The sequence below is a fragment of the Epinephelus lanceolatus genome, chromosome 18 (assembly GCF_041903045.1).
Source record: "Epinephelus lanceolatus isolate andai-2023 chromosome 18, ASM4190304v1, whole genome shotgun sequence".
NCBI lineage: Eukaryota > Metazoa > Chordata > Actinopteri > Perciformes > Serranidae > Epinephelus > Epinephelus lanceolatus.
The window spans coordinates 24,339,867-24,367,628 of NC_135751.1; the positions used below are offsets into that span (position 1 = coordinate 24,339,867).

Sequence of the window (27,762 nt, forward strand, 5' to 3'; positions counted from 1 at the left end):
TGGTTAGGTGCAAGTGCTCAAAACTCGGACCCTGTTTGCCAAGGAGAAATTGTGCACAACATTTCACTGAGCAGGCTATTTTTACTCAAAGGAAACACAATACACAACCACTATTTGCTTTTGCTTGTTGTGGGCCAGGCCAAGTAGTATGCTGTACGTGAATTGTGGTTGAAGGATAAAACAAAGTTTCCCTTGCAGGCGATATAAATAATAAATAATGTCTCTGAAGTTCTCTTTTGCTGTGGTATAGTCATGTGAGTGCTTACTGTAATTAAGACAAGCTCTGAAACTCAGTACAGCACTGAAACAGAAGGGGTTCGGTCAACTGCTTCCCTCTGTACATTTTGTAATCCTGCTTGCCTTCTCCCTTTGTGATGGCAAAACAGGCTGGGGGCTTCGGAATCGAGAAGAGGGATTTAGTCTTGAGTCTGTCCAGACTCACATCTACTTAGACTGTCTGACATTCTGGTGGCAAAGCCCTTTGATTGACTTTGCTGGTACCAAACGAGTTTTAATCTTCAAAGATTTTAATCTGCTGTTTTGTCTGTTAGTCACAAGAGGTGGGGGTGGAGGGTGTGGAGGGCTGTTAACAGTCACAATGTTGCACAATGAAAAAAAAATTAACATAAAGACACAGGTATAAAAAAAACATACGTACAAAACAAAATAATCACAAGTGTTTTAGAGCCAAATAAAGCGATACAAGCATCAGCTATTTTCTCCGCACAACTTCATTTGGTGTCTTAAAGGTCATTCACAGCAAGCACTGATCCCTTTGGGGTAGTACTGAAGAGTTACAACATGCAGCAAAAACAATTGCTGATAGTGTTTAGTTGGGCTGTTGTGGTGGAAAAAGGTCAGCGCAACCTCATTTCAGTGCGCTCTCCTGTATGAACAGATAAAGGAGGGCCTGAGGTCACTATGTCCCTTTACCCTAGGTTTCAGCCAAGCACAACACATCATCACTCCCAGCATCATAGCATGGGGGCTGAGAGGTTGCCAGTCCAGCCGTGTGAGGGAAGAAGTATTACTGAAGCAGGATGCAGCATGTAAATGGAGAAGAGGCACTTTTTAAAGTCCAAACAAATGCTTTTGAACTTGTTTAATGTCTACTTAGACAACTGGAGGGCATCGAGTTAAATATATGTCCAGTTTCTCCTCTACTGGTTGGCTGGCTGATACTGTGTCCTCCACTTTCACAACAGCATGTGCTGCTCTCTCTGTTTCTCCAGTGGGGGAAACAGAGCTGAAGAATTAAAATCCTCCTTTAGGTCTGGGTAGTCAAAGCCAGGTGTCAAAAGTAGGAAGGCTTGTGTGAAGTCATATTGTTATTCGACGTACAGTGATCCTGTAGTAGCAACACCTCATATTCCAGATTGCCATTCTGAACAGCAGGTTCAGGGATCGTAAGTTGGGGCTGTTTTTGAGGCAGTGCCCCATTGTCCAAACCAGCCTTCACTCCATCCAGCTCTAGCTGGGAGGGCTCACAGTCCAGGTCCAGGTGGCCCTTGGCCCTCTTTCTGCGGAGATAGCATACCACTCCCACTGCTATTGCTATCAGGAGAAGCAGTAGCAAGATGCCAATTGCAGGCGCCAGCATAGTGGTCAGCCTCTGGTCGTCAAACTGTGCATCATGGCCCCTGACAGTTTCAGGAGCCGTGTGGGCCTCAGTGCAGACGCTGTCTATGCCACTGGGGGCACCTAGTGGACTGGCACACACAGAGTAGGTGGAGTTGGGCTTCAGGCCTCTGAGTCTGTACTCTGGGAAGGATGCTGGCAGGCTGAGTTGAATTGGCCTGCGGTCCGGCCCAGACAGATTGCGGTAGGTCAGGCGGATTCCACGGATGAAGGGCCGCATTTCAACGTAGCGGTGGAGGTCCAGCAGAATTGAGGTTGCGGTTGCTTCATGTGAGCTGATGTCTGGTGCGTCGACAGGGACAGTTACCATGGGGATATCAGCTTCAGGTGGTGAAGGTGGGTGATGGTTTTCACAATACATGCCTGAGGTGCCATGTGGACAGGTGCAGTCTACCTGACCATGCTGGTCCAAATGACAAGTACCTCCATTCAGACAGGTGTGAGGGGGACAGAAATGCTGCTCCTCATCTGAATCCGTGCTGCTGCTACTGGGCAATGCAGGGACAGGGGACAGGGGAAAGTAATCATCTTTGTCTGCGGGGTTGTCACTGGCCCTGGGGACTGGGACAGCTCTAGTCGTACTTGCGAAGGTGGTAGCAGGAACAGGCAGGGTAGTAGTTGTTTTAACAGTACTAGTAGTGACTGTAGTCGTAGTAGGACAGCCAAAATCCCTGTACTCCAGTCTTTCCAACACCTTTCCACCATTTACAGGTGGAAAATGGCAGCGAGTCTCCTCTGTCCTTTCCAGGGTGATGCTCTGGGCTCTCAGCCATCTTGGGAACCACGCTAAGTTACAGAGACAGTTGAAAGGGTTCTCTGCTACTGTGAGCTTTCTGAGGTGGGGTAAGAGTTGGGAGAACTCCTCAGGGAGGCCCTGCAAACTGAGGCTGCTAATGTCCAACTCTTGCAGCTCTCCAAGATTCTGCAAGTCCTGAACCTTAAGAGGACCCATCGGGTTCCCAGCCAGGCTGAGATGAATCAGCCCATGTGTCTCCTGCAGCGCAGCAGGGAAGGTCTCAAGTTGGTTTCCTGAGATATCCAGTTCGTGGAGATTCTTTAGACTACCTATGAGCTCCTTATCCAGGGTGGTGAGCCCCACACCACCCAATTTGAGTGACTCCAGGTTTGGGGTCTGGAGGTCTGATGGACCCAAGGTGGGTAGGACATTAAAGCGAAGGTCCAGCAGCAGCAGTTGGGGCATCGAGAGAGCAGGCAGGGATGTCAGCTGGTTGCCCTGGAGTTTGAGCTCCAGCAGGTGATCCAAGCCATTAAAGGCCGCAGGGTGGATAGTCTCAATAAGATTACTATACAAATAAAGGCGCTCAAGCAGTGCCATACCCTGAAAGCATTCCTCTGAAATGTGGGTAATCTGATTAGATGACAAGTCCAGATTTCTCAAAGAGGTCAAAGGTTCAAACACCCTATCAGCAAGTTCAGTCAGTTTGTTCTGACTGAGGTCCAGCATCTCCAGGTTCTCCAGACCATCAAAGTCCTCAGCTGTCAAGCCCTCAATGCCGTTGGCAAAGAGGTAGAGACTTTTTGTAGCTGGGGGCACTCCCTGTGGGATGGTAGAGGAGCGTCTCAGAAAACATAAGATGGATTCTGGAGTGGAACAGGTGCAGTCGTCTGGGCACTCGCTGGACAAGGTGCCATCAGGAAGGATGAGGAAGAGCAGAAAGGGCATCAGCGGAGTGAGAAAGACCTTCATGGTGCAGACTTTTTCCCTCTCCATGCTCAGCCTAAAACAAGGAAACAAACAAAGTGTTAATAACCTGCATGATTATCCAAAGAAATAGACAATAGATGCTAACAAAACACGATACAACATCAGCACACATAATATTTCTGGCCTCTGTCACATGTGCGGACCTTGTTTGAGTTTAGCTGTTGCACTAAGAAATATGAGACAGATGCAGCATGATGTTAAATTTCTTTCACAAAGCATATTTTCTCCCTACATTGTCTAGTTTCCAAACAAGCCTGTGTCAGCTGTTGATTCACTGTGTGGTTCTTTAATGTCTTTCAAAGAGTGAGATTACTATCAAAGGTTTAACTTTGCATAGCTGGTGATCAAAGGCAGTCTTTTGTCACAAGGTCCCTCAAACAATAGGGCTGTAGTTGTGACCCCAGGCTTCAGAGGGACTTTTCTGCTATTCTCGAAAAAAGTTAACACAGTGGCGTCCTGCCACGCTCTTCTGGCAAAAGGAGTGCCACATTCTTCCTGCAATGATCTGTGTAATAGATAGTATTGTAGGATGCCAAAACCATTGTTTCCCTCTTTAATGATCCAGATGACTATGTGTGCATGTGTGTGTGCACGAACACATGGCACAGTCATGCATGCATATATGATAATGTGTGCGTTAGTGTTTGTAAATAAAAGGGTTTATATTCGTGAGCTGCCCACCCACCGCTATTTACTGTAGTGCACACACTGTGGTTGTCGTGGGGTCACAGTTAACCGTTCCCCCTATGTTTATGACAGACTTCATAGCCTATGAAACACAGACACACAGCGGCAATGAACAAATCCAACTTGTTTTGTTTCTGAGATGATGTATCAAAGTGAAAAAACAGAGTGGCTTTGAATGTTTTTCTGTCTTTCCGGAGCCACTGATACAGTGAAAAGCTTCATTCGATGATTCGTCATAAACACTGCTCTGGTTTCTCCAGTTTCATATAACCATACCGTGTCAACTTTGTTTGGCTGTGCATCTACCATGCTGCACGTGGCCACGCATCTGTGGATGATTTACTTTGTGGCGTTCTAAACTTGGAGAGGAGCTTCACTGATAGCCCGGAGCTGCTTCCCTGACCATAGACGTAATATAAATAACACACGCTTTCTATGTTGTCATTACACAGACTGACGGCCAGTATTGCTTGCCAGACAAGTGTCTCTAATACTGGATGAAATACACAGAGACTGAAAAGAGTACTCTAGACCATCAGGACAATATGTTACTGTGACTTAAGCCCATTTCACCTGTGTCCAAGCCTTATAAAACAAATACCCCGGTAGAGCGTCAACAGTGTTTGAAAGGGCTGAAAAGGAGGGAAGAAATGATGGAGAGGAGAGAGGAATGAGGGGAGATAAGTCAGAAACTAGCTGCTGACACGAGTCTGTGTAGAAGTTTATCATCCTCTGCTATCGAGTGAGACGGCCTTGGGGGGGGGGAAGAGGCAACATCTCTATCTGTTAACCATTGCTCTTCTTTAGATAGCTTTGTGTTTTATCTTTTTTTTTAAACTCTTTAGGGAGTCAATAGAAAGCACTTCTTTGCCTGTAATCTTTAACCAGAGGCAACCTGTTCTTAAATACACTCAATATTCCCCATTTGTCCTGCAATTACTTAAGTTAATATTAGAAATGTCAACGGTTAATTGTTAATTGGTTAACCACGGGGAATATTTTTGACGCATGTCTTTATGCAGGTCTTTAGGTTAAATTTTTTTACTTTTCAGTTCACTTCACTGAGCGATGTTTGAGTCCGGTGGGGGCTAACGTTAGCACTATCAAAGCACTATCAATTTAGAGGTTGTGAAATTGTTTTGTGATGTTTATCCGCTCAAGACATTTACACCACAAAACATCAAATTTTCACCCTGTGTAAATGGATAGCGCGTTGAAATGCTGCGCTAAAGCTCCCCGAGTCAGTGGATTTCCCTATTAAAAAGAAAAGCCCCTTGTACTTCATGTCATTTTGCTGTTTTTCCTAAAAATTAGCAAAACTGACATCCCTTGTTAATATCATGATTATTGATCATAGGCAAGGGAAATGAGTTATATATCTCCAAACCTTGCTTCCTGGATAACACACCCACAAGCACTGTATGTTGGTCTACTTGAATACTTGAGGGAGCTTACTTTCGGGCCTTAAATGGCACAGTTGTTGATGTCTTCACTGCACAAATACCTGCACGAGAAGCCAAGTATGTGTGACTTACAGTTTTACACAGATGGAGCACACAGACTGAGAACATTCTGTTCTCACACTGCTTACCTAGGGTTGTGGCTCATTACACCAGAAATGTCAAAGAAGTTGCTTTGGACATTTTATTTTCTTAATTTCCTTTCCTGTCCTGGAACTATGTTCTTTTCTTCTGAAATTACAGCATTATTATATTTGTCTAATAGATATACAAACACTAAACCAGGCTGCAGAAGCACTTTCTCAAGATCTCTTCTTGCTTATGCCAGAATATGAGTGTGTTGTAGTCAGCGATCGTACATTTTGGGAAATAAATGCACATGTTTTTTTCATCTCCTTCTGTCTGATTGTCTTTATGGGCTAATCGTATTTTTCTAATTAGTTTAAGAAATGCTGTACTTTTGTTTCATTCACTTTAATTGGTGTCAATGCCACAGTTTAACTCAATCCTAGTGTATGTTACAGTAGCTTCAGAGCTGCTGCCAACTTAAATAATTTTTCCTTTTTAAAATTCGTTTACTGCTCTTTCCTTTCACTCTCTCTTTTTAATGAAACATTTTCTTTCCAAAAAAAATCACTGCCTCAAATGTCAGAACTTGGAGAAGAGATCAAGGGCTTTGGGGGGGCGGGAAGGGGGTGCTTTAGAGAGAAGGAGGAAGGGTATCATCCCATCACGCCACAGCTATGGCATTTATTTTCCTTCTCTTTCAGCATACTTTTCTTTCCGCTCCTCCTTGAAATTTCAACCTCCTTGGAAAGATTCCTTGATGTCTTATTTTTCCCTCTCCAGTGTATAGACTAAAAGCAATCATGGCATTCGCCTGAACCCCACTGCCAACGCGTTACTCTTATTATTCGGATAGCTCTTTCAGCCAGGGCAGAAAAGTTATTCAGTGCAGCCAGACACCAATAACATGACCCTGCTCAAACCTCAAGGCTTGATTGAACAAAGCAGCTAACTAGTTTTCAGAGTCAGCACCTGCTAACAGCACAGAAAAACTACCTAAACTTTGGCAGCCATGCAGAAAAGCTGGACACAAGCTTAGTGTTGCAGTTGTTTATGGAAAATCTTGTCCAGAAGGTAATGATAACATCTGATGGCAACAGCTCGCTGTCGGCTACAGCTGAATGGGCAGCAGAGGTGAAGGGTTGCAGTTATCCCATAATATATACACAGCGCTCGGGGGAATTTACTTTAACAGGTGAATAATTACATGTACAGAGCTGTAAAGGATTTCTGGGTCGTGCCTCAGTGGCTGGGAGGAAGGGTGGCCATAAATAAAAATGGTCAGAGAGAAAAAGGCAGGTTGCATTACGGAGTTCAGAAATGATGATGAGGAAAGAAAGTGTGGCTGCCGTGCTGCGAGTGTTTACTGAACGAGGGAAAACAAAAGGATTTGGGAGGATAAACAGGAGATGAAGGAGTCAGGAAGAACCGAGCAACAGCTGGAGCGTATGCAGATGGTCTCGAGTTTTCATATCATCACTGTGTGTGGGGTACTGCATTTCAGTTTAAGAGCAAAAACACTGCATGCACTTTACTGTTTGTCTGAGAGAAGTATCATGTGTGTCTCATTCCTTCCGGAGAAAGAGAAACTCGACTTTGGTACTTTATACCAGAGCCAGAGACAGTGCCAGAACATACAACAACATCAAGGCGGCCATGAGAGGAGATAAAACTGAGAATATTTTTCTTAGAAACTCAACATGGTGATTCTAGCGTAGCTCCCCGGGGCAGTATGTTTATTTGAGTGTGCCTCATTCCAAACTGGGCCAGGCACATCTGATAACCCAGTGGAGGAGAAACTGTGGTGGATCTGGATGGGGAGGGGTTCAGTCAGAGAATACTGCCAGATCACAGATAAACCGTGGCTCGCTGGGTTAGATTCTCCTGTTTTCCTTTTTTCCTGGATATGAGTGACTTGTGCAGGTCTTATCAGTGGGTAAGATAAGGCACAATAGTGGCGTCACTATACTATGGATCCACAGTACGCCACTGCGCTGAGTGAATCCTAGCTGTGTGGCTTTAACTGAAGTGTTTTGAAGAGAGTGCAGGTGGATGGCCCAGAGAGAGAGATAGTAGAAAGACAGGCTTGTCATCCTGCGCAAAGGAGGAATGCCCCCGCCCCCCTTCCTTCTTGCTTTCCTCCTTCTCTCTTGAGTTGTAATTTCCTTTTCTCTCCCCTGCGCGCTTGTTGAGACATTCCTGAGACAGGCAGCAGCTGAGGTTGAAAAAGTGAGGTTGTCTGTCTCACTGGCTTGGCATTTAGAGAGTAACAGGGAGTCTTTCTGGGTTTCTAAACAGACGACGGATCGGGTGAATGATGGTGCTGCTTATATGACTGGAAGTTTAAGCATCTTTGTGACCAGATCTGTTTTATAACCACCGTTCTTGCATCTGTGTTTTCTTTATACATGAGTCTAGGTTTGTGGGTTGTATTAGAATAAGACGTGTTGGCTGATGAGTATGTGGAATCAGTCGTGGGGAAGAAACAGTGCATGGGAACGTCTTAACACAACACTAAGTGAAATCCACGGTTAGCCCCCCTTGAAAAGAAAAATTAAAGAGGCAATAAAAAGGGGCAAAAGGAAGAAAAGCATTTCCCCCTCTCCCTCGGCTCACTTCTTATCCCACTTTTTCCTCTCTTTTCAAGATGAGTAGGAAAAGAAAACTAAAGCAGGGCAACAGCGGAGACAAAAGCAGGTTTCTGTCAGCAGGGGCACCGGGGTGGAGAGGTGGATAAGGCCTGGCTTGGGGAGGGTGAAGTGGGTTTCAGCAATTAAATCCCGGCAGGCCAAGCGTCAAGAGCCCTTATCTTCAGAGCTGAAGGCCAACACTGAGGGGCAATGAAGGGTACAAGAGGGGGAGGAAAATTGCGGTGTGTGTGTACGAGTGTGGGGGAGCTGCAGGTCACTGTGCACTTGCATAATTCAGCAGGCTGGGCTACAGACTGCAGGGGGGCACCACGCCAAGTCACAGTAAGAAGATAAGACTGCACACTACAGAGTGCATACTCCCATTATAGAGGCCCCTTCTCTCCTGGGACTTAATCTATTGAAGGAACAATACTTATGGTATGTGCATTAGAGTATGATCTACAGTGTTGTAAGTTTGGGTGCTCAGCTCACTGTGGTGCATTACTTAAATATACTATAGCAACTCCCTGTGTAGATTTACTACAGTAGCACTGAGGCACCCAGAGAAAAGCTGGTGATGAAGGCTGATGTGAGCCCTCTGATCCCCCCTTTCCCCCCCATGTCTCCTCTCTATTTTCACTCTGACCCTATAAGAAGACAAAGGACAGCTCCTCCAAACACACACACCCATACTCCCATCCCTTCATACTGTCAGCAACGTCCATGCCACAGCTGGACCCAGTTATCCACAATGCAGTGGGATTATCCATCAACATGACAAAGGGGTCAAGAGAGAATTGAGATGGAGAAACAAGAGTTGTCTAACATATCCAAGAATGAAAAGGTTTACTTTTAAGCTGGAGTGGGACTTTTCCATGTAAATGAATGTCCTTAGATTCAAGCCCTTGCCAAACAAGTTCACGCAATGCTGATTAAGCCTGTTGCCGCCAGGGTAAGCTCTCTGTATTTTGCAGTATCCTGGAGTTGTGGGGTCTGGTGCACTGGAAACGATGTGCTTTATGTCCAGCAGCCAGAGCTAAAGGCGGCAGGAGAGTCCCAAGATGCACTCAAAGAAAAGTTTTCTGATTCAGAGGAAGGATTAAAGTAAAAAAAAATGACTTGAAGATAGCACTCCTGGGGGCGGATGAGTTGCAGTGAGCATACCTGCAGGTGTATGTCACAAGCATGCGGGGTCAGTGTTTGTGTAATAATGCTCAGTGCAAGAAGGGGGAGACAAAAGGTCCGCACTTCAGCTTAAAGATGTAGCGCAGGGAAGCAAGGGCATGTTTGTGCAGAAACATGTAACACAACTACGAGTTTGAATATGTCAGCTATGTTAATGTACGTCTGTTGGTACGCATGTAATTCTGTGAAGTGTTTGTTTAAGGTACAGTATGTGCTGATGCATCTTTGTCGTAGTGCTTTGTTGGTGTTGTACCTGTTAAACAAACCATGTAGGATAAGCAAACAGAATATGTATGGACGGGATAGAAAGGCGTGTTTGGAGACGGAAACGTGTCAGCATCATCCTTGTGCAAGGGTTAGTAATTTTGCATCTGTCTATTTTAGATCTCAGATATATCCAAGATGCTCAAAGTTGTGAAAGACAAACAACAGATTAGGTGTCTGAAGGCTCAGCTGCGTAATTTATGTAACGCCTGTAGCAGCCTTTCTAAAAAAGAGAGACAATATATATTCCGAAATACGCTCTACTAACTGTACTCTTGCATCAAGGTCAGAATACAAACAGACGGGATGAGTTCATGTGGAATGAAAGGATGATAGTTTCATGTCTGTCACTGGCAATTCTCGTCTTGAAGCCACAGTATCATTGCTATGCTTTGTAGTGGCAGGAATGGGAATTAAAAGCTGTAGTAGTCTTACAGTGTGCTGCACAAACAAAGCTTTCCAACTGATTTCAGCTTGACCACAAGAAAAGACCCCGTAATAGCCACATCCATTCTGCATCAGCTCTGCCAGAGCTGATTGATGTCACAGAATTGTTGCTTTAATTAACACCAACAGCAACTTAACCAACAGGCGGGCTCCTGTAGGGCTGCCTCCCTCGTTACAGACTTTAGTTTCCCTCCTCTCGTTCTACGCTTTTAGATCCATTCATTCTCTAAATGAGTCTCAAAACAGCTTATTATTGGTGTGAAAGGTGGTTCTTTTCATCTGAGGATTTATGCCTTCGACCAGGCCCTGCTTATAAGGACAGTGTAAAGCCTTACCATTAGAGCCTGCAGCTGGAGGACATGAAAGAGCGCATAATATACAGTCCAGGGGTGAATGGGAGGGTAGTGAAATAGTAAAACTCTCAAAAACGGCGGATACGGGGCAACTGTGTGCTCACTTTTCTGATCCAAGTCAGTTTTGCATTTCCATTTGTGCTAAAGAACTGCATTTGATTGAAAGATATTAACACAAGCGCATAAAAAAGAAACCTGAAAGTCAGACAGTCCTCAGCCTGTGAGCCAATGAAGCAGAAAGCGACTCCTTGAGGTCAGAGGTGATGCTCGGATTAATGTTTCCTCTGCTGCTCAGTATTCTGTGTCCTCTGTTGTAGCTGTGGCCCAGACAACACAGATAACAGGCCGTGTTTGACACGGGCACACACCCAGCTCTGGTTACACACACGTCGTACACCTGAAGCTCGCTGTTCCTCGTCTCCACAACAGGTGCTTTCTCTGCTCCTCCAGGGCAACATGAAACCCAAAACCTCCGGAGTGTGTCTGAGTAAATGATGCGACCTGCGCCAGGGCTCCAGCCTTAGCGGGCTGCACACTCGTGCCTTGGAGCAGAGCAGGCGAGAGGGGAACGGAAGCAGGCCGGGCAGCCAAACTTGACCAGAACTGGGACTCTGCAACAGCGAGCCTGCAGTCTAGCTCTGCCTCTCCTGAGCTTTCGAGCAAAGAGGTCAGGCAGTACGGGTTCCAAAAGGAAATGTGGACCATTTCCTTTTGTTTCATTGCTGAAGGATATGAAGGATGGTGCTGTAGATGCTAGATTTGATTTTGTTTTTATCAAGGCACACACGAGGGAAGACACAGGATGCACTGGTTGACTCTCTTGTTCCAACTCTCAGTTTACACACAGTGTCCTCTTGTTTTGCCCAGTGTGCGATGTCTCAGTGCTGACACATGTCTTTTATCACCACACCCCACCCTGTGACCTCTCTGAACAGATAGCGATTGAGGTCACAGTCACATCGCATCTGTCTGAGATCTTCGCCACAGGACTCTCACATTACACAGACACAAAGGATTTCAGTGCAGCACTGACAACAGGGCTTTCATCTGTTTTTTAATTTCTCTGGGGTGTTACCACAAACAACTTTTGCCACTCTTGTGCCTCTGTCATGCCGCTTAGCCTGTAGGTGACCTCAACAGAGTCTATCTTTGACCTGGCTTGAATCAGTCGCAGCCAAGTGGCACAGAAACACAAACAAACACCTCTCTGCCTTACTTACTCTGCCTTATCTCTGAATGCACCATTTTTCTCTCAGAGACCGCAGCAAACCACACCACAGCGGTAGTCACAGTCTGATGAGTCCAAAAGGACTACATCGCCAGGAAACAGTAAATATGACATCCTACTGTCACAAAGCTGGACTCTCTCCAGGTCTTGGCTTGTGCCTTCACATCCTGTGCACTGCTGTTCACGCCTCCCCCCAGAATCAAAACTTCATTGTACTGTCTGGCTTATTGACCCGGGGGGCAGTGTTGTCCAGAGCTTTGTCCTTCTGATGGGGGCACCCAAAGCGAGGGATGTCTCAGAAAGACTCCTTTTGACAGTCCTGGAAACACCTGAGAGAACCGGGCTTGGAACGAGGACAAGGCAATGTTTGTGCTGTGTGTGTGCTTGTGGTAAGAGGTGGCTGGATGGACCAGTTTTATCAGTCAGCCACAAGCCCGGAGTGATGCGCACACTCCAACTCTCTGCCACTGACATTCATTCCGCCTCTAACATGCTAGTTTGTCACCTGGCCACCTGATCTTTATCCACCTGATGATTCTGACACTCATACAGCTAAACATACAGAATATTTATTTCTCAGAGCTTTTATATCAGTGATGAGTACACTTAACAGAAGGTGGGAGTCTTTATCTCTTTGTTACGACATCTTTGGACAGCACGCTGAAACTATCATTCCTATTGTCTTTGTATAAAAGCTCAAGGGGATGGACCACACTGGATGTTGATGCTGGTTTCACCTTTGTCTTTTGTTACAACAGTACCGTGTAAAAGTTCAAATTGGAGCTCAACTAAATCAAAGGGTGTGTATGAGTCAGGCGGCAGGCAGGCACATGGACTGACTGTCAGACCGGCTGACTGGCAAGCTGAATATCCTTGTTAGACAAACAGTGTCACACGCACTCGCTGAGGAAACACTCGCGCATTATCCGTCTCCTCTTCTGTCTGTGCGTCTGGATCGTCTTTCTACTTAACTCTTTGAACACACTGTAGTTACTCATCTTCTTTTGGCTTTCAGAGGGTTTAAAAGGTCTTGACTGAATCGACAGACTACATTACTGTCAAAGCCCTGTCCTTAGACATGAACACAAACACCCTGTGCAGCAGTGTGTTGGACATGTGCCACTCTTTGTTTGACACATTGCACAAATATTTCTAAAATCCCCCGCCTCACCTTGTCACCCCCATCCTCCCCTTGCTGCTCTGCTCATCTCTTTCCTTTCTGTCAGGTTTGTTCATGTAGCTAGCTAGAGTATGACTGGAATCTGATGAACAGCCCTGCAGGGCCTCGTGGCAACTATGTAACTGTCAAAGTGTTCATGAGGACTCTGTGAGAGCTCGAAGCTAAAGTAATAGATGGTAAACAGAAACTCAAGGCAGCTGTGCTCGTGCTAAAAGGTAAACATCGGCTTATTTACCTTGTTAAAATGCAGTTCAGCGTAGATACTTGTGGAACTTGAGAGGACAAATACAAACGCACAGCTCGTCTGCACAGGGCAGCTTTTCAGTCGGACTATGTGCAGGTATTTGAAGGTCAGGATGTAAAACTCATTCAGCTACATCTCAAGAAAGACTGAAAAAAACTAGTTGCCATTTGTATCTTACAGAGCTCCTCCTCTTTGTGTGAGATTAAGTTGACATTTAAGGCAATAAAAATGTGAACGCTGATTGCCGTGTCATGTAGTGGAAGGACGCCAGTGATTTACTGACAGATTGATTGAGAAGTGAGTGATTTATTGGTTGTTGTTCACAATTTTGAATGACAACTCGTCTACAATACTGATGCCTGGTCAGAGGCCCTTAGCGTCAGACGCCACCACGCAGAGGCACCCTTAGTAGTGGCATGAGACACACCAGGTGGCAGCAGCTTTTTATGCTACAGACAACTACTGTAGTATAAAGAGCAAGAAGTTCTGCATAGGACAGGCGTGAGGGGTGGTGGATCAGTCAAACAAACTCAAGATTTTCACTCTGGTGACTGCTGTTTGTGTCCGTGTGAAACCAAAAGACAATCAAGTTATTTTAATATCAGCGTAGTGTCCTAGTATACGTAGCATGCTATGGCTAGTAACAACCTCACATATCTTAAGCCAAACATGTTGCTTTTGCTAAACTGAACCACGTGCTTTTGTTGCCAAAACCCAAGGAAGTAAACCTAAGAACATTTTTTTTTACCTATCTTCTTAGTTTATTTTGAAAAGACTATGTATATAAAGAGCAGAAACTGTATTTTGAAGGGACACAATGCACGTAACAAGCTAAAAATACACAGCATCCAAAAATATATTTTGTTGTATGGTGCCACATACCAAGTGTCAGTATTTGATGAGTTGGAAATTATGTGTTGCTATCCCATGTTGTCATGGCTTGAGTCACATTGACGTTAAGTAAACAACGTTGTATACCTACAGTAAACCCGGCACAAGTGCTCACTTGTTCCTTTACCACAACCTTCTTTAAAAAGCAGACATTGTGCAGTGCTACCTGTTTTTCAGGCCCCCAACCTCACACACCCCCCTCCTTGCCTTAGAGTTACCGTTTGTGATTTTTCTTGTCAGGCTGGCCTGCGGGCCTTTTCCTCCTAATGAAAAAAAATAAAAATACCTCAGACATGTGGCACACATACAAGATAAATGTGAAAACGTGAAATGGAGATCACTGCTGCTGATTAGGATGTCACAAAGGAATTTATTGTGAAACTGCTGCCTGTGTTGGGGCTTTGCCAGCGTTGGGGAAGCTGGCTGGCAAACCGGCAGTCAGGCAGCACAGCTCCCCCGCCCCCAACGCTGACATGCCTCTCCTCCATGACCTCGAGTGCCCTGCCTTTACCTCCTGAAGACCGTTGACTTGTTTATTTTATGATTTCTTCCACAGCACAATCTTTTTGTTGTGGTTCTCAAAGTGGCTTCGCAGACGCACATCTGATTTAATTAATTGTGTCTTAATTGTGTCATCCACTTGTTCTCTTCCACTGCTGGGGAACAGTTGTTTCCTTTATTCTCTCTATTAGACTGAATTAAATTATCATTTTCAGTCAGCCTGACACTGAATGCCTCTCGGTGATGTTTTCATAAAATTTCACAGATAAGTGACAGGACGCTGTGAGCCAGCATCAGTCTTTTAATCCTTAGTTTGATTATCACATTCGCCTGCATACTCCACTTATTAAACAGGTGAGGCCAACCATCCCAGCGAGTGTAAAGACATCTGTCAGCAGGAGTCTATTAAGACATCAATATTGACCCTCAGCTCCACAATTTGCCTGCAGCAGGTGTGCACTAGAAGATTGCTCATAGGAAGTACAAACAAGGTGAGAGAGACGAAAGGGGAGGAAGGTAGTGACAGAAGTGGAGGAGTAAAAAAGTGAGCCCTCTGTAACCTCCTTCTCCCCCTTTAGGCTGTCACTACACACAACGGCCTGTTTAAATCTAATGAACGCAACAATCCAGGAAACTGCAAAGAGCAATTCATCCTGTATTTCATAGAAAACCAACAAAATCAATACAGTATGAACTTCTTATTTCCACATTTCAGCAGCATGATCTGCTTATGATGTATCATCTGCATGCAGAGACTGTTCTATTAAAAACATACACAATCATACCGAGAAATACACAAACACAAACTCCACTCCAGGCCTATTGTGCCAATTAATCCACATGGTGCTCCCTCTTTAAATCAGAAAGGATTGTATCACTGCTTTAACAAGTTTTCGCTCTTAAACAACAGATTATGTATAATTTACATGTTTAATGTAAACTATTTTGCCATTGGAAACAGCCAATAAAGCTGTTGTAACTTTTATGAAAGTAACTTCTTGTTATATTTGCTGAAACTGTCGCAATATTCACACAGTAGTTCATGCGACAGATAATCTGTGAAAAAACACTACATTCCTCTGTCCCCTCAAATTGCATCTTACTGCACGTAAACGAAAGCAACCAATCAGAGCTAAGGACTCTCTAACACAGCAAACTGTCAAACTAGGCAGCGCTGATCAAATATGAATCAATATTTTGTTGCGGCATTGCCTGTTTCTCACCTCAGATGTTGTCAGAAACATATTTTAGTGTACTGTTTAGCTGTAAAAGGAGAAACTGGTCTAGCCATTGGGCTGTGCTTGGTACTTTGGCTGACTATTTCTAACAGACTTTCTCATTTTACAGCTAAACAGTACACTAAAATGTTTTTCTGACAACATTTAAGGTGAGAAATAGGCAATGCAGTAACAAACACTGTTCGTATTTGATCAGTGCGGCCTAGTTTGACAGTTCAACTGGATTTCATGAGCAGTGATTGACGTGATTGACTGCTGCCATGGTATGTTTCTTGTAAATACCAAGAGAGGCAGTAGGAAAAGGAGGGATATGAGTTTCAGCAAATATGACTTCCTAAAAGTTACCAACTACAGCTTTACACAACAGATTATTTATAAAAGAACATTTTTGCCGACTTTACGATTCATGTTTTCTTTAACCATTTAAGAAGTACTTACACAATTAAACAAAATTACTGGAATTTCTCAATTGTGGGATCAATAAAGGTGTATCTTATCTTATCTTATCTTATCTTATCTTATCTTATCTTAAAATCAATCCAGACCTGATGGTTACAGCTCGAGCGAGTTTCATAAGTCTGTTAATAGGTTTCCATGTCGTATGGAAATCAGTGGAAACCCATGGATGCCAGGAATGGTAGAAAGCATTTTAGGATTAAAATTTTTACAAACGCAGTACCCACGTTTGCAGAATAACTAACTAGTGACGTAAACCACTGGTTCCCAACCTGGGGGTCTTGACCCCCTCTGAGGGTCGCCAAAGGGAGGGGGAGGGAGTTGTGAGTCCTTTTTGATTTTAGGGTTCATAAGAAATCTGTTCAATCCTGAGAAGAACACTAAATTAAATTGTTGTTTTTAAAGTTTATATTATTATTTAAGATTAAAACATAAAAATGATCTGAAAGGATAAGGGCGCAGTGAACACACAGAGCCTTCACTGTTTGCTTAACAGCTTTGTCATGTGTTCTTTGGCAAGTATGCAGTTGAAGCAACCAAAAAGCTCATAGAACAATGAACAAACGCCAGGGAGAAAAAAACACTGAATTTGTCCAAAAAAAAAAAAAGCCTATTAAGAAAAACATAATACAGACAGAATTTAATAAAAAGTTTTTAAAAGTTTCATGAAAACTCATCACTGATGCAATATAAATAAAATAATCTGCTGATTTCACAAACTTCCTGCAGTTATTGTGTTCACGAGGGGTCTCTTAAGGAAAAAGGTTGCGAGCCACTGTTGTACAGTACATGTAATCTGTAATAAACAGGATAAATGCAGGAATGGTTCTTTTAAAGTGGCCTTTACTCGCCTACGCCTTCTGAAGCCTATCCATTTAATAAATCTGAAGAGGGTCCCTTGGTGTGGTTATGAGCAAGATCTATGGTGTCAGTGTGTAGGATTCATGTCTCTCTCTCTGTGCCCTGTGGGTATGTCACACTGCCATAAAACAGAGCGCCTGAGATAAACTGACAGACTGCCACGGAAAAAGCGGCAATGAATAATGCTTTGTTATTTTAGCAGTGAATAGTAATTTGTCTATATAAAGAGCGGTGTGTTTGCTTTCACATCCGTTCATACACGTCACCGAGTGTGTACAGTGGATTCCTGAGCTGACCTGAAACACACAGAACAATGCCTACCTGTGTGTGTTTGCTCACATGTGTGATCTACCTGTGTGTGCGTGCTGATGTCAATGAATTGGTGTGTGTTCAAGTGTATGCACATCATAGGACACCCTTGTTTGCTCTTCTGTGTTTGCTCTCAGGTCGAAATATTAACATTATTAACTGACAATTATGCACAGTCGCCATGTTGTCCGGGCGTGAATGAGTGACGGACTGAGTGGGGGAGTTTTCACGTCTAGAAGTTTGGCTACAGGTCGCTTTAATGGGAAGCACAGACTGCTTACAGCCAGAGATTTGGCGCCTCAATACTCGCACGCCTTCATATTTTACTACGTATTCAAATCCATACATTAGGCGTGGCAGTGATGTGTACTCAGCGCTCAGGGAAAGACACGAAGCATACACACAGGATGTGCTGTAATTCGTCGTAGCGTGCACCAGCTTTGATGTTGAAACCGAGCCAGTGCACATGCTGACACTGAAGCATTGCCTGCCCGCCTGTAGCAAATAATTTACAGATACACTACGCACAAATTCCTTAACCTGAGGAATGTGTGTGCGTTAAAGTCCACCCCAAGAAAAAGTAGAACTCTGCATCACCATCACTCTCCCTTCTTCCCTGCTTTCCCCCGAGGACAACCGGGTCACTCAAGAGAGAGGTGCACAGGCTATAAGGCAATTAGCGAGAGAAGCGGTGTGCGTCCAGAGGCCCGAGGCTACGGTCTCGTCCTGCGTATATGTGTGTGTCTTTACAAGCCCACACAGTTCCTGTCACAGCTCATTGACAACTAGCACAACACAGGAACGAGGCAGGACAGAGGGTGAGGGGTCAGGAGGGGTGTGTAGAGTAGAAAAGAAAATCGGAGCGACAGTTTTCACCAGCGACGCAATGTAAGGCATTAACTGGACCCCGGCACATGGAGGTGGTTTATTAGTGTGGGTTTTTACGTTTCATACAAAGGGACTTTTTTCAGTTGAGGATTAATACAGATTTGGTGCGGTGGTTACAGGAAGTTGTATGTGGGATTGACACAAATTAAAGAACAATATGTAATATACAGTAGTAGAATAAAATCATTGTTGGTTTTTAACGGTTTCTTTACTGTCATTTCCACATAGTATATGGAATTAAAATGTAATTTCCATAACCTAAGGTGCGAACACATAATACGAACAAAGGGCAGAATAAAACAGTGATATTATCTCTCAATTTTCTTTTTCCAGTCAACACTATAAGCAGTCTAACATGGATATAAATTATGCAATACCACTAAATTATATATGGAGCAGGATAAATGGGGCAGTGGAACAAAGAGCAGAGATATGTATACTGTATTAAAATATAGATATAAGTGTAAATGCCATACCACAAAGCTATAAAAACTATAGCAGTATCGGTAATATAAATAGTGGCTAACTAGTGGTCTCAGTAGTAGTTATATATATAGTATAAATAGTCACAGAGATGATGATGGTGCCGTATAAAGCTGATGGTTTTGTTTTTTTATAAGTAAAATAATAATAAGAAAATGTTTTAAATGTGTCCAGACATAAAGTCTGAATAAAAATCAGAAAAACATCTTTGCTTCCTTCTAAAAAAATTCAAGTTTTTCTGCGAAAAATGCCAAAAACATAACAAATTACAAGCCCCACACACACTGTAGATGTTTACAAGGATGTATATACTAATGCCACCCACCTATGCCACAGCTCCATAACTTCAGCGACCAGACAGGCATGTTAAACTCCAAACTTCTTCCATTCTCCCTTTCCCTTTCCCCCTGTGTCTGTAACCGTACACAGCCTCACTGTATCTATTAAATGCCGTGTGTGTGTTCAGAGAGCTGCTCTTGTTCTGCTGCCAGTCTTGTTAAGAGGCTCAGAGTTGTGTGAAAGGGCCCTATTGAGGAAGCAGGGGTGTTACAGTTAACACAATAAGGACCGCCGACTGCGTGTGATTTGGGTTTCTGGATGCAAATATTCAAAGGAGTGTGTCATTATTCTGACGTGTGTCTGTGCTTCTGTAAACAACAGTTTGTTGTATTATGATGTAAAACTATTCCTGATGTTAAGGTTAGCACCGGCCACATCTTTTTCATAATGATGCAGATGACTAATAAAACTGTCAGGTTTTATTTAACGCTTCACTCACCCAGTGGAGACACTTCCTCCTCTACTCTCGCTCCACTTTTCTTCGGGTCTTCTTTTCCTGGAAACACAACAGTTGCACCTATTAGCCAAATATGTTGCATATGGTTTTCTTCTCCTTCTCTCTCCACTTATTTGGAATCTAGCTCCCCTGTCATGCATTGTTAATGGTCCGCAAGCAAAACAGGAAGTTTTTTCGTTTTTTTTTTTCCTCCTGTTAATTGGTTGGATTCCAGCTGTGTGAGGGAGCGTGCTGAGCGCTGGCAGGCCGTGTGGCAGCACAAGAGAATGACAGAGCGGGAGAGGAAGAATGCAGGCCGACCACTCTCCACTCTGTCAGCTCCTTGTCCTGTGGTATCAGTCCATCAACCGTGGCCTGAGAGTGTCTGTGTCCGTGTGTGTGTGTTTACAGTGTTGACTTAAGCATTACAAAAGACTGCTTTTTTTGAACCCCTATATCTTGTTCTGTGTTTATAGCACAGTCTCTGGTGTGATCTGCCAGATTAATTGAGTTTCACCCTCATCAGCTGCTCATGAATGAGGTGCTGCCTTGGGAAGAGCGTCAAATCTATAAGTGACGATTTTAGGGCTGCAGCTGATGAATCTATCCATTATTATCTCTTTAACTGCTTGATAGTTTTGTTAGTTAAATGTCAGGAAATAGTGAAGAATGCCCTGTGTCATCTCCCAGAGCCCAAGGTGACGTTTCAAATGGCATGTGTTATCCAACAAACAATACAAAAATCCAAAGTAATTCAGTTCCTTGTCATTTATGGCAAGGAAAAGTATTTAAGAAGCATAAAACCAGCAGATTTTTGGCCTTTTTTTACTTAGAAATGACCAAAATAACTATTCAATAATCAAAACAGTTGCCGATTGATTGAGTAGTCGTTGCTTGCCTGGGTCCAAATCTTGGAATCCACCCACTCAGAGTGTAACGAGTTCACATCTCCGTCTGATATCAGGCAGCTCTGGACAATATTACTCACATTTCAAAGCAGGTATAAAGTTTTTACTTCACTGATTTACATAGTAGAATTTTCAATAAAGTGACATTTATCTTCAGTTAGTGGTGTGACCAGGTGTGTGTGTGTTTAAGACGAGCGTAAACTGGCACAAGCCCTAGGTTTTTTTTTAATTAAAGACAAGAACAGCGTTACTTTCATGTGATATCAGCTGGCAGGGCCCAAATTAACCACATTGTTTGTGTGCCTTAATGATTAGCGTGTCATTATCCGCGACCACAGAACGGTTTGTGCTTGCGTCCATGTGTGTGTCGCTTTGAATGAACACAGTGTATTAACTAGTGTTATTTTTGAGTGCGGTCATGGGATCATAAATGCGAGTGTTTTGGAAAACACAAAGTGACCACTTGATAGATGTCGTATTAGTGGGAGACGTTTGGCCGAGAGCGGCTGCCGCATTTCTTTCTAATGACCGACTTTTAAAATTTTCATTTAATTGACTCAAGGCACGGTCGTAAAACAGTTTTGGAGATAATCAGCTGATGCACACAGTATCTCTCCTGTTTCTACAGCACACACAGATTCTTAACTATACACATATTCATTAGAAACGCACTCACTCTTCCAGTATGTTCCTGCTAAGCAGTGCTTTTAAGCCGTACTTATTATACCAAAGCTCTGAGTCAAACAGTCTGTGGAGGCGGAAAACAGAATGACGAGCGAGCCACGTGCTACACCTGATTGTGTAACACCTGAAACCTCACTTCGCTTTGCATATACGATCTCCGAGTCGCCCTGCAGCTCACGCTTGCTTCCACATAGAGAGTGCAGTGTTTACATCTGAAAATAATCGGTCACAGTCCAGGGCTCGGTTTGGCTCTCTGACCTGCTGCGAGGCCTTTGCTGCACTCTGCATCCGTGTGTTTATTTGTCTGTGGGAGTGTTTTGCTCCGCTGCACAGAGGCTTCTGTGCATACTTTTTTTCCAGCAGTTTTGGGTTATTTGCATACACTTTAAAATCCTTAAAGGTAAATGCAACAATGCATGCTTGCAAGTGGATGAGGAGAAGTGTGGGGACTCACATGCGCTGACACTGGTGTGGTCAGTGTCCTGACTCAGGGTCACCGTGTCTCCCTCTCAGACAATCCCTTCACTGTACTGTAAATATTTAGCTTTCAAAGTGGAACCCGGCTCTCAGAATAGATGCAAATCATCTTTACCGCTGAACTTCATGAATGACTGTGGCACTTTTACAAAAGGCAAAACTGTCAACAACAATATTCCTGTCTTGGTATGCCGTAATAGCTCAGGCTGCCTTCTCCACATGTTTCCATGAGACATTTGGTCTTTAATTTGTGCAGACTGTGCACTGGCAAATCATTGGTAGTATCTTTTAACCTGTCAGTACCTCTTATTTTCTCTCTTTTCACCATTATAGGTTTACGTTCATATTTATTCTCTTTTGAAGAAGCTATTTTTGTCATTCCCAGTTTCAGAGGACTGATACTTTTCAGCCGCGCTGTCCACTATAATTTTCTTCCTCTGTGTTCATCTGTTAAACATAAATATCGCCTCACCCTCCTCCTCCTCTGTTTCTCCTTTTCTCTCTGTGTCACTCCCTTTCTCTTCCCCCATCTGGTTTAATCTCTCCCAAAGCAGCTGAGCAGTCTGGCGTTCACGTTGGAACTACTTTGTAGTGGCATCATCTAAAACTGCCAGCAATTTGTCCAAAATTATAGCTCAAAACATCGGTCCAACCCCCAAACCTGCAGAGGACGGGTCGGATAAACAGAGAAAGGCCTTGTGTTATGCTGTAGATCTCTTGCCTCGCCTGATATTTAATGTGCGTCTTGTATGTTGAATATGCGCATCAGTGACAAGCTGTGACTTGTGGCACTGTCACAAGCGCTTGGCTGTTGACTGCAGCGTTGAGTGATTGAGATTTTGGCTGATACACGGTGGCATTCGGATATAAACATGCAGGCATTCGCACGTATACATGGCACTGATTTCCTCTCTCGGGCTGCTCTCTCATGGCGCAGCAGATAACAAAACTATTCCTGTCTGTGGCTGTGATGGACGTAGAAATTAAAGGGACATTTCACCACAAAATCAAAAATACATTTTCCCTCTTATCTGTAGTGCTGTTTATCAATCTAGATTGTTCTGGTGTAGTTGCAGAGCGTTGGAGATATCAGTTGTAGAGATGTCTGCCTTCTCTTGAATATAATGGAACTAGATTGGCTTGTGGTGCTCAAAGCATCAAAAAACACACACGACAGCAATCTCTCTTTCCAGAAATCATGACCTGTTTACTCAAGATAATCCACAGACCTTGTTGTGAGCATTTTATTGCACAGAGGGAAGCGTGTATCTACTCATGGATGAGGGGCCAACAATAATGGCGTCAGTGGTGCTACGTGAGCTATCAGTAGATGCACTCTTCCTTCTGCGCGGTGATACCGTTGGCGGGTGTAGTTCGGTTGAAATAAAAAAGTTCCTACATGAAACTGCTCATAACAAGGTCTGTGGGTTATCTTGAGTAACTGGCCCATGATTTCTGGAAAGAGACATTGCTGTTGAGTCTTTAAAATGTATTTTATAACTCACACCAAAACAATTCAAATATATAAAGAGCACTACAGGTAAGAGGCATCATATGTTACTTTTATTTTGGGGTGAACTGTGCCTTTAAGGAAAATAGGGGCAGAGAACTCCAACTTCAAATGATGTAACGTGGATGAGCAGCTGTGTAAGTTGTATGTGCGATGTGCCTACATGAGAGGGTATGAGAGTGTATCGCTTTGTGATAAACACGGTCCAGGACACTTGGTGACCTTATGGCGAGCGCACTAACCCCGCATGCGCTCACAAATTCGCTCTGCCCTATTTCATGTGATCCGTGTTCAGTAAAACATTAATGTTAAATATTTGACCTTCCTCTCAAAGTAAGATCGGCCTTCCCCACTTCTGGTTTTGGTCAAAGAGTATAGGTACATGTATGTGTGTGTGTGTGTGTTTGTTTGTGTGTGTGTGCCCTTGCTTTGCTTTTGCCCAGTAAGATCTGGTTCAAGGCTCATTTCCTAATTACAGTGCTGGCCAGAGGTAATTACAACCTTAGATTAAGAGCTGTTTCTCTTTTTTTCCTTTTACGGGGCCCACTGAAATGCAGCAATTTGTGGTGGCTTTCTGGGATGAGCATCCTCCTTCTCATCCTCCATCTGTCTCTCACTCTGCTCTCTTCCCTCAACACTTCACTGGAGTTGGTTTTAGGAATTTGGGGGATTTTTTTGTGGCTTTTTGCAGATTTTCCAACCGCAGTGAGAAGGTTAAAAAGATAGCAGCATTTAATGTAAAGCTTCGAGAGGGATTCATGCGCTTTAGGAGATAGACAAACTGGTAAAAATCTGACAACAGCGAGTATGTGTGCGTCTGTGGACGCGGAGGACAGCAGTTATTTGGGGTTTTGCGCTCAAGCTGGGGCACTCCGAAGCCCTCAGATCCCTTCGCATGTGTGTGTATATTTATGCAAGGTTTTGAAGTGGTTCTTCTGAACGCATCATTTGGCTGCATCGGCGAGCTCTTCTTCAATTTAGCTTGGCAGGCGTACAGGCTGGGGTTTGCCTCCGCATACCACTGGGTCAGCATTGATGTGTGAGGCTGAGGCCCTTGAAGCTGGGGGTTTTATTTAAGACACCCGCTTTGAGAGAGCAGCTTCTCTTGGTTGTCAACCAGGGAACGCCCCCCCCTGCTGTGCGGCACCTGACGAGGGGCACACTCAGGACTTTAAATCTGACGGAGGAAGGATTTATACATCTTGAATTCTCTCTGTCGCCGCACAGACCTCTTGCTAATTGTGACAAACTCTCACTCTCACATGGCCTTGAGAAAAACAAACACACACACACATTCACACACTTATCCCAACTTTCTGCCCTGTCGACTTGCCTCTCCCTGCCTGCTGTGTGAGTGCCCCGCTCCTGTCCTCCACCTCCCCATATCCCTCCTCTCCTCCCTTCCCCAGGCCTCCTCGCCTCAGCACCTGACTTTTAACCCTCTAATCCCTCTGATTCAGAGGGTGAGATGCTTCAGGCACTGCCCCTAATTGGCATAAAACAGAGCTCTGGCGATTCAAGGCTCGATGTGAAAATCCTCTGCTCTCAGTGTGAAGAACAGTGTTGATAAGTAAAGTTACAGGAATCACAAGCTCCTGTAAGATGCCCAGCAGATGCTTCAGTCATGTCTCAACACACCAAATGAAAGAAAACAACTGCCACTCATCACCAGCTGAACATTTAGACATCACTGCTCTTTTCACCCGAGCTCTTTGGCACAGATAATGAAATGGCAGATTTTGTAGGGGCTGACACAATGCTGGTAACCAGATCCCAGACGGGTAGTGCCGTTTCAAAATCCCTGCCACAGTGGTGTGACAGCAGGCCTGTGCTTAATTGCTTAAATTGGGTTTTATGACAGAGAGCTCCTTCGCCTTACTCATGCTTCCCGTCCACAAACCGACATTTAAGGGCAAGAAACGTCCCGTGGGGCAGAGATAACCCACAGTGTGCATGTGTGTCTCACTAAACACTCCCACCAGCACTTGCATTTGCACATTTTATCCCCAAAGTGTCGCCATATGTTATGCAAATAATACTTTGACAAGCTGTGACTTTAATCTGACATCCCAGGTGAAGAGAGGAACCTTGCCTCATTTGTCCCGTCTCTCTGTCTCCCTCATACACATCATTTATCCCTTCTCTCAGCAGTGAGAAGTGTGTCAGTGTCAACAGGCGGCTGTACAAACTCAACAGTCTGCTGTGTAAAGAGCGAAACGCTGCAGCAGACGGCAGAAAATAACTACACTGGCACAACCGCTCTCTTGTACTGTAAGTGTTACAATCTGTGCATCATAGCAGGCTGAAAGTTCTCCACATTAGTGAGGGATAATTGGCCTCCTGTGGCTGCTCTGCTGTGTCTGGTAGCCTAATATAAACCAATTACCACCATTATATACTGTCAATGACACAGTAGCTTCTCCTATAGCATAATGACAGCCTGTAAGGAAACACATGGCGAGGAAACAAGCGGTACGCCGGTGCAGGGGTTAATAGCGGGGCTATTGGAGTAGTTTACGCTGCCTGTTTCGCCTCCAGGACAGATTAGGACGATTTTCCGTGCCTGTTTGTGGGGGCTGTGTAAAAAGATGGTAATCTGACTGAAAGCTGGAGGGATCGTGGTCAGAAGACTGTTCTTACATGAATTAAGCATCTCAGGCGAAGGCATATGTCGAATTTTTTAACGCGGTTATATTTGGATCTGATTCCCAGTTGGGTCTTGAGGCTTCTGGTTGGTTCTTGACTTTCTTATATTAAAGTGAGTGAGTTTACCTCTGAAATAGGGACTGGTTTGATCATATTTTAGTGGTTATCGCTGCAGCAAAAGAGCGCAAACACTTCCATAAGTGTAAAGTTTAAGAAACTTCTTTAGGACTAAACGAGGCCCCGTCTTTCAAGATCCATCCCAGAGAATCAAAGCTAAATTCGTAAAGATGAGATGATATTATCTGGAGGAAACAGACACACTTCTAGTCTTTATAGTTATTTTTTGGTCTAAACACGTTGAGTCATGTCAGTTTATTGGATGTTAGTTTATTGGTGGAGTGGGTCACTCACAGATTTAATCTTTCAGGAATTTGACCTCATCGCTCATTGCTCTGCTGCACACATGCTGCAGGAAAGTGATGTCTCTCTAATTTCTCCTTGTACCTTTCCTCCACGTCTGAGCCAGCGTTTCATTCATCCGCGTCGCCTTCAGATAAAAATCAGATGATTGAGTTGTTTAACTGTAAATCCGGTGCTGGAACGCGTTCACACTTAAATCAAAGTAAACAATTTTGATGATTAAGCTATGGAGTCATCTTTGTAACAGTAGCAGCTGTTGATACATATTTAATATTGGGTGGCACCAGCTATGCTTATGACTGAAACTTGGCCAACGACGCTGTGTGACTAAGCTGGGACATTTTCTTGTCTTCCATCCATCATATGGTCGTTGCAGATTATTTATTAGATTCATGAGTTCAAGATCTTTGTTGTGAAGCCAGCATCAAACCACATCGTGCCAATGTAATTGTCAAGCTTGGCACTTAAACTTATTTCCTCAATAGTTTTGCATTTACTGTGGGAAGCAGTGATCCACCAGAACTACTGAAAACTATCAAACAGCAGCTGTCATGTATAGTATCCTCGATAATGATTTGGCTGCATCACCTGGACAACACCACCCTCCACTTTGATGGTCCAACTGTTATCAAGATCATCAGGTTTTGATGCCATGCCACACAACACTACAACACTGAACTGACCATTTTTAACTTAAGTGTCCTATTGAACTTTCTGTTGTGGGACGCTCCCCTGTGTGGGTCCAAAAACAGCTCTTTCCCTCTGCGGTGAACACGGCTCGGTGTGGTCTAGACACTCGGCTCGGCCCCTGCGTGCTGCACGGCGTCCTGCGGTCCCACACCAGCCCGCCTCATTACCGCCCCGGCTGCTCCCTCTGCTCCGCGCACACGCTCGCCTTTTACGCATTTCCCCCCCAAATACTGTTTTATTGTGAGTATTTGGTGATCTGACGCATTAGCGGCCCCCACACACACCAATAAAACCTGTTACATTGAATAAGTGCTGGAGAGATCATGATGATTTGTCGCTCCTCAACAAAAAATACTTTTTATGTTTTGGCATTCTGCAGGGATGCTACCTGCATTTACAGAAAAACAATATTATCACAGTGACACGCTTTAAAAAACGTTGCATAGTATTATCAGTGTTGTGCTGAGCAGCGCAGAAACACGGTGAGTTTTTAAGGGAGTTGTCGCTTAACTTAAATGAGCACCCATCAGCGTGGCTCATATTTAACATAGGACATACAGTGTTTGAATTTTGCACTACAACAACATCCAGTTAATTAATACAGGTAATATATTAATATGTTTTTAAAGTTAATCATATTCTACCCAACTGCGTTCGTGACCCTGTTTATGCGTCTTTACGCACGTCTCGATCCTCTTCCAAGCGTCAGCGCTCCAAAAGTATGAAATGTTTTTCTTTATCAGCCAAAGCAGGAAAGTCTTACCCTCAACTTCAAAGACGTAAAGTTGTGAGCGCAGCTGCGCTTGTGTCTTTATCCAGACGGAGCACTTCGCCGATAAAACTCCAAGACCTTGTAGTTTTCCGTGTGTGCGCGCTCTCTGAAGAAAAAATAAGTTTCTGCGAACGTATTAGAATTA

At 44.0% G+C, this 27,762-nt stretch overlaps 2 protein-coding genes across 3 annotated transcripts in view; one reads left to right on the top strand and one right to left on the bottom strand.

The window, feature by feature from the left end:
- coro7 (coronin 7) overlaps positions 1–27,762 on the top strand; it is a 156,787-nt gene that overhangs the window by 88,289 nt on the left and 40,736 nt on the right. The gene's annotated exons all lie outside the window — the stretch shown is intronic.
- Positions 1,148–27,747, bottom strand: vasnb (vasorin b). 2 transcript variants are annotated; one of them, XM_033644122.2, is made up of 3 exons: positions 27,609–27,747; positions 19,514–19,570; positions 1,148–3,377 (listed from the first exon to the last, which is right to left on the bottom strand). In XM_033644122.2, exon 3 carries the CDS (start codon positions 3,368–3,370, stop codon positions 1,295–1,297), a length of 2,076 nt encoding a protein of 691 aa, XP_033500013.2. In that variant the 5' UTR covers positions 3,371–3,377; positions 19,514–19,570; positions 27,609–27,747; the 3' UTR covers positions 1,148–1,294. The 2 variants fall into 2 exon arrangements, with proteins under 2 accessions (XP_033500013.2, XP_078017600.1); XM_078161474.1 differs by lacking the exons at positions 19,514–19,570; positions 27,609–27,747 and adding an exon at positions 14,218–14,244.

Coding starts and splice junctions, on each gene's coding strand:
- vasnb (XM_033644122.2), bottom strand. CDS start 3,370: ATGGAGAGGGAAAAAGTCTGCACCATGAAGGTCTTTCTCACTCCGCTG.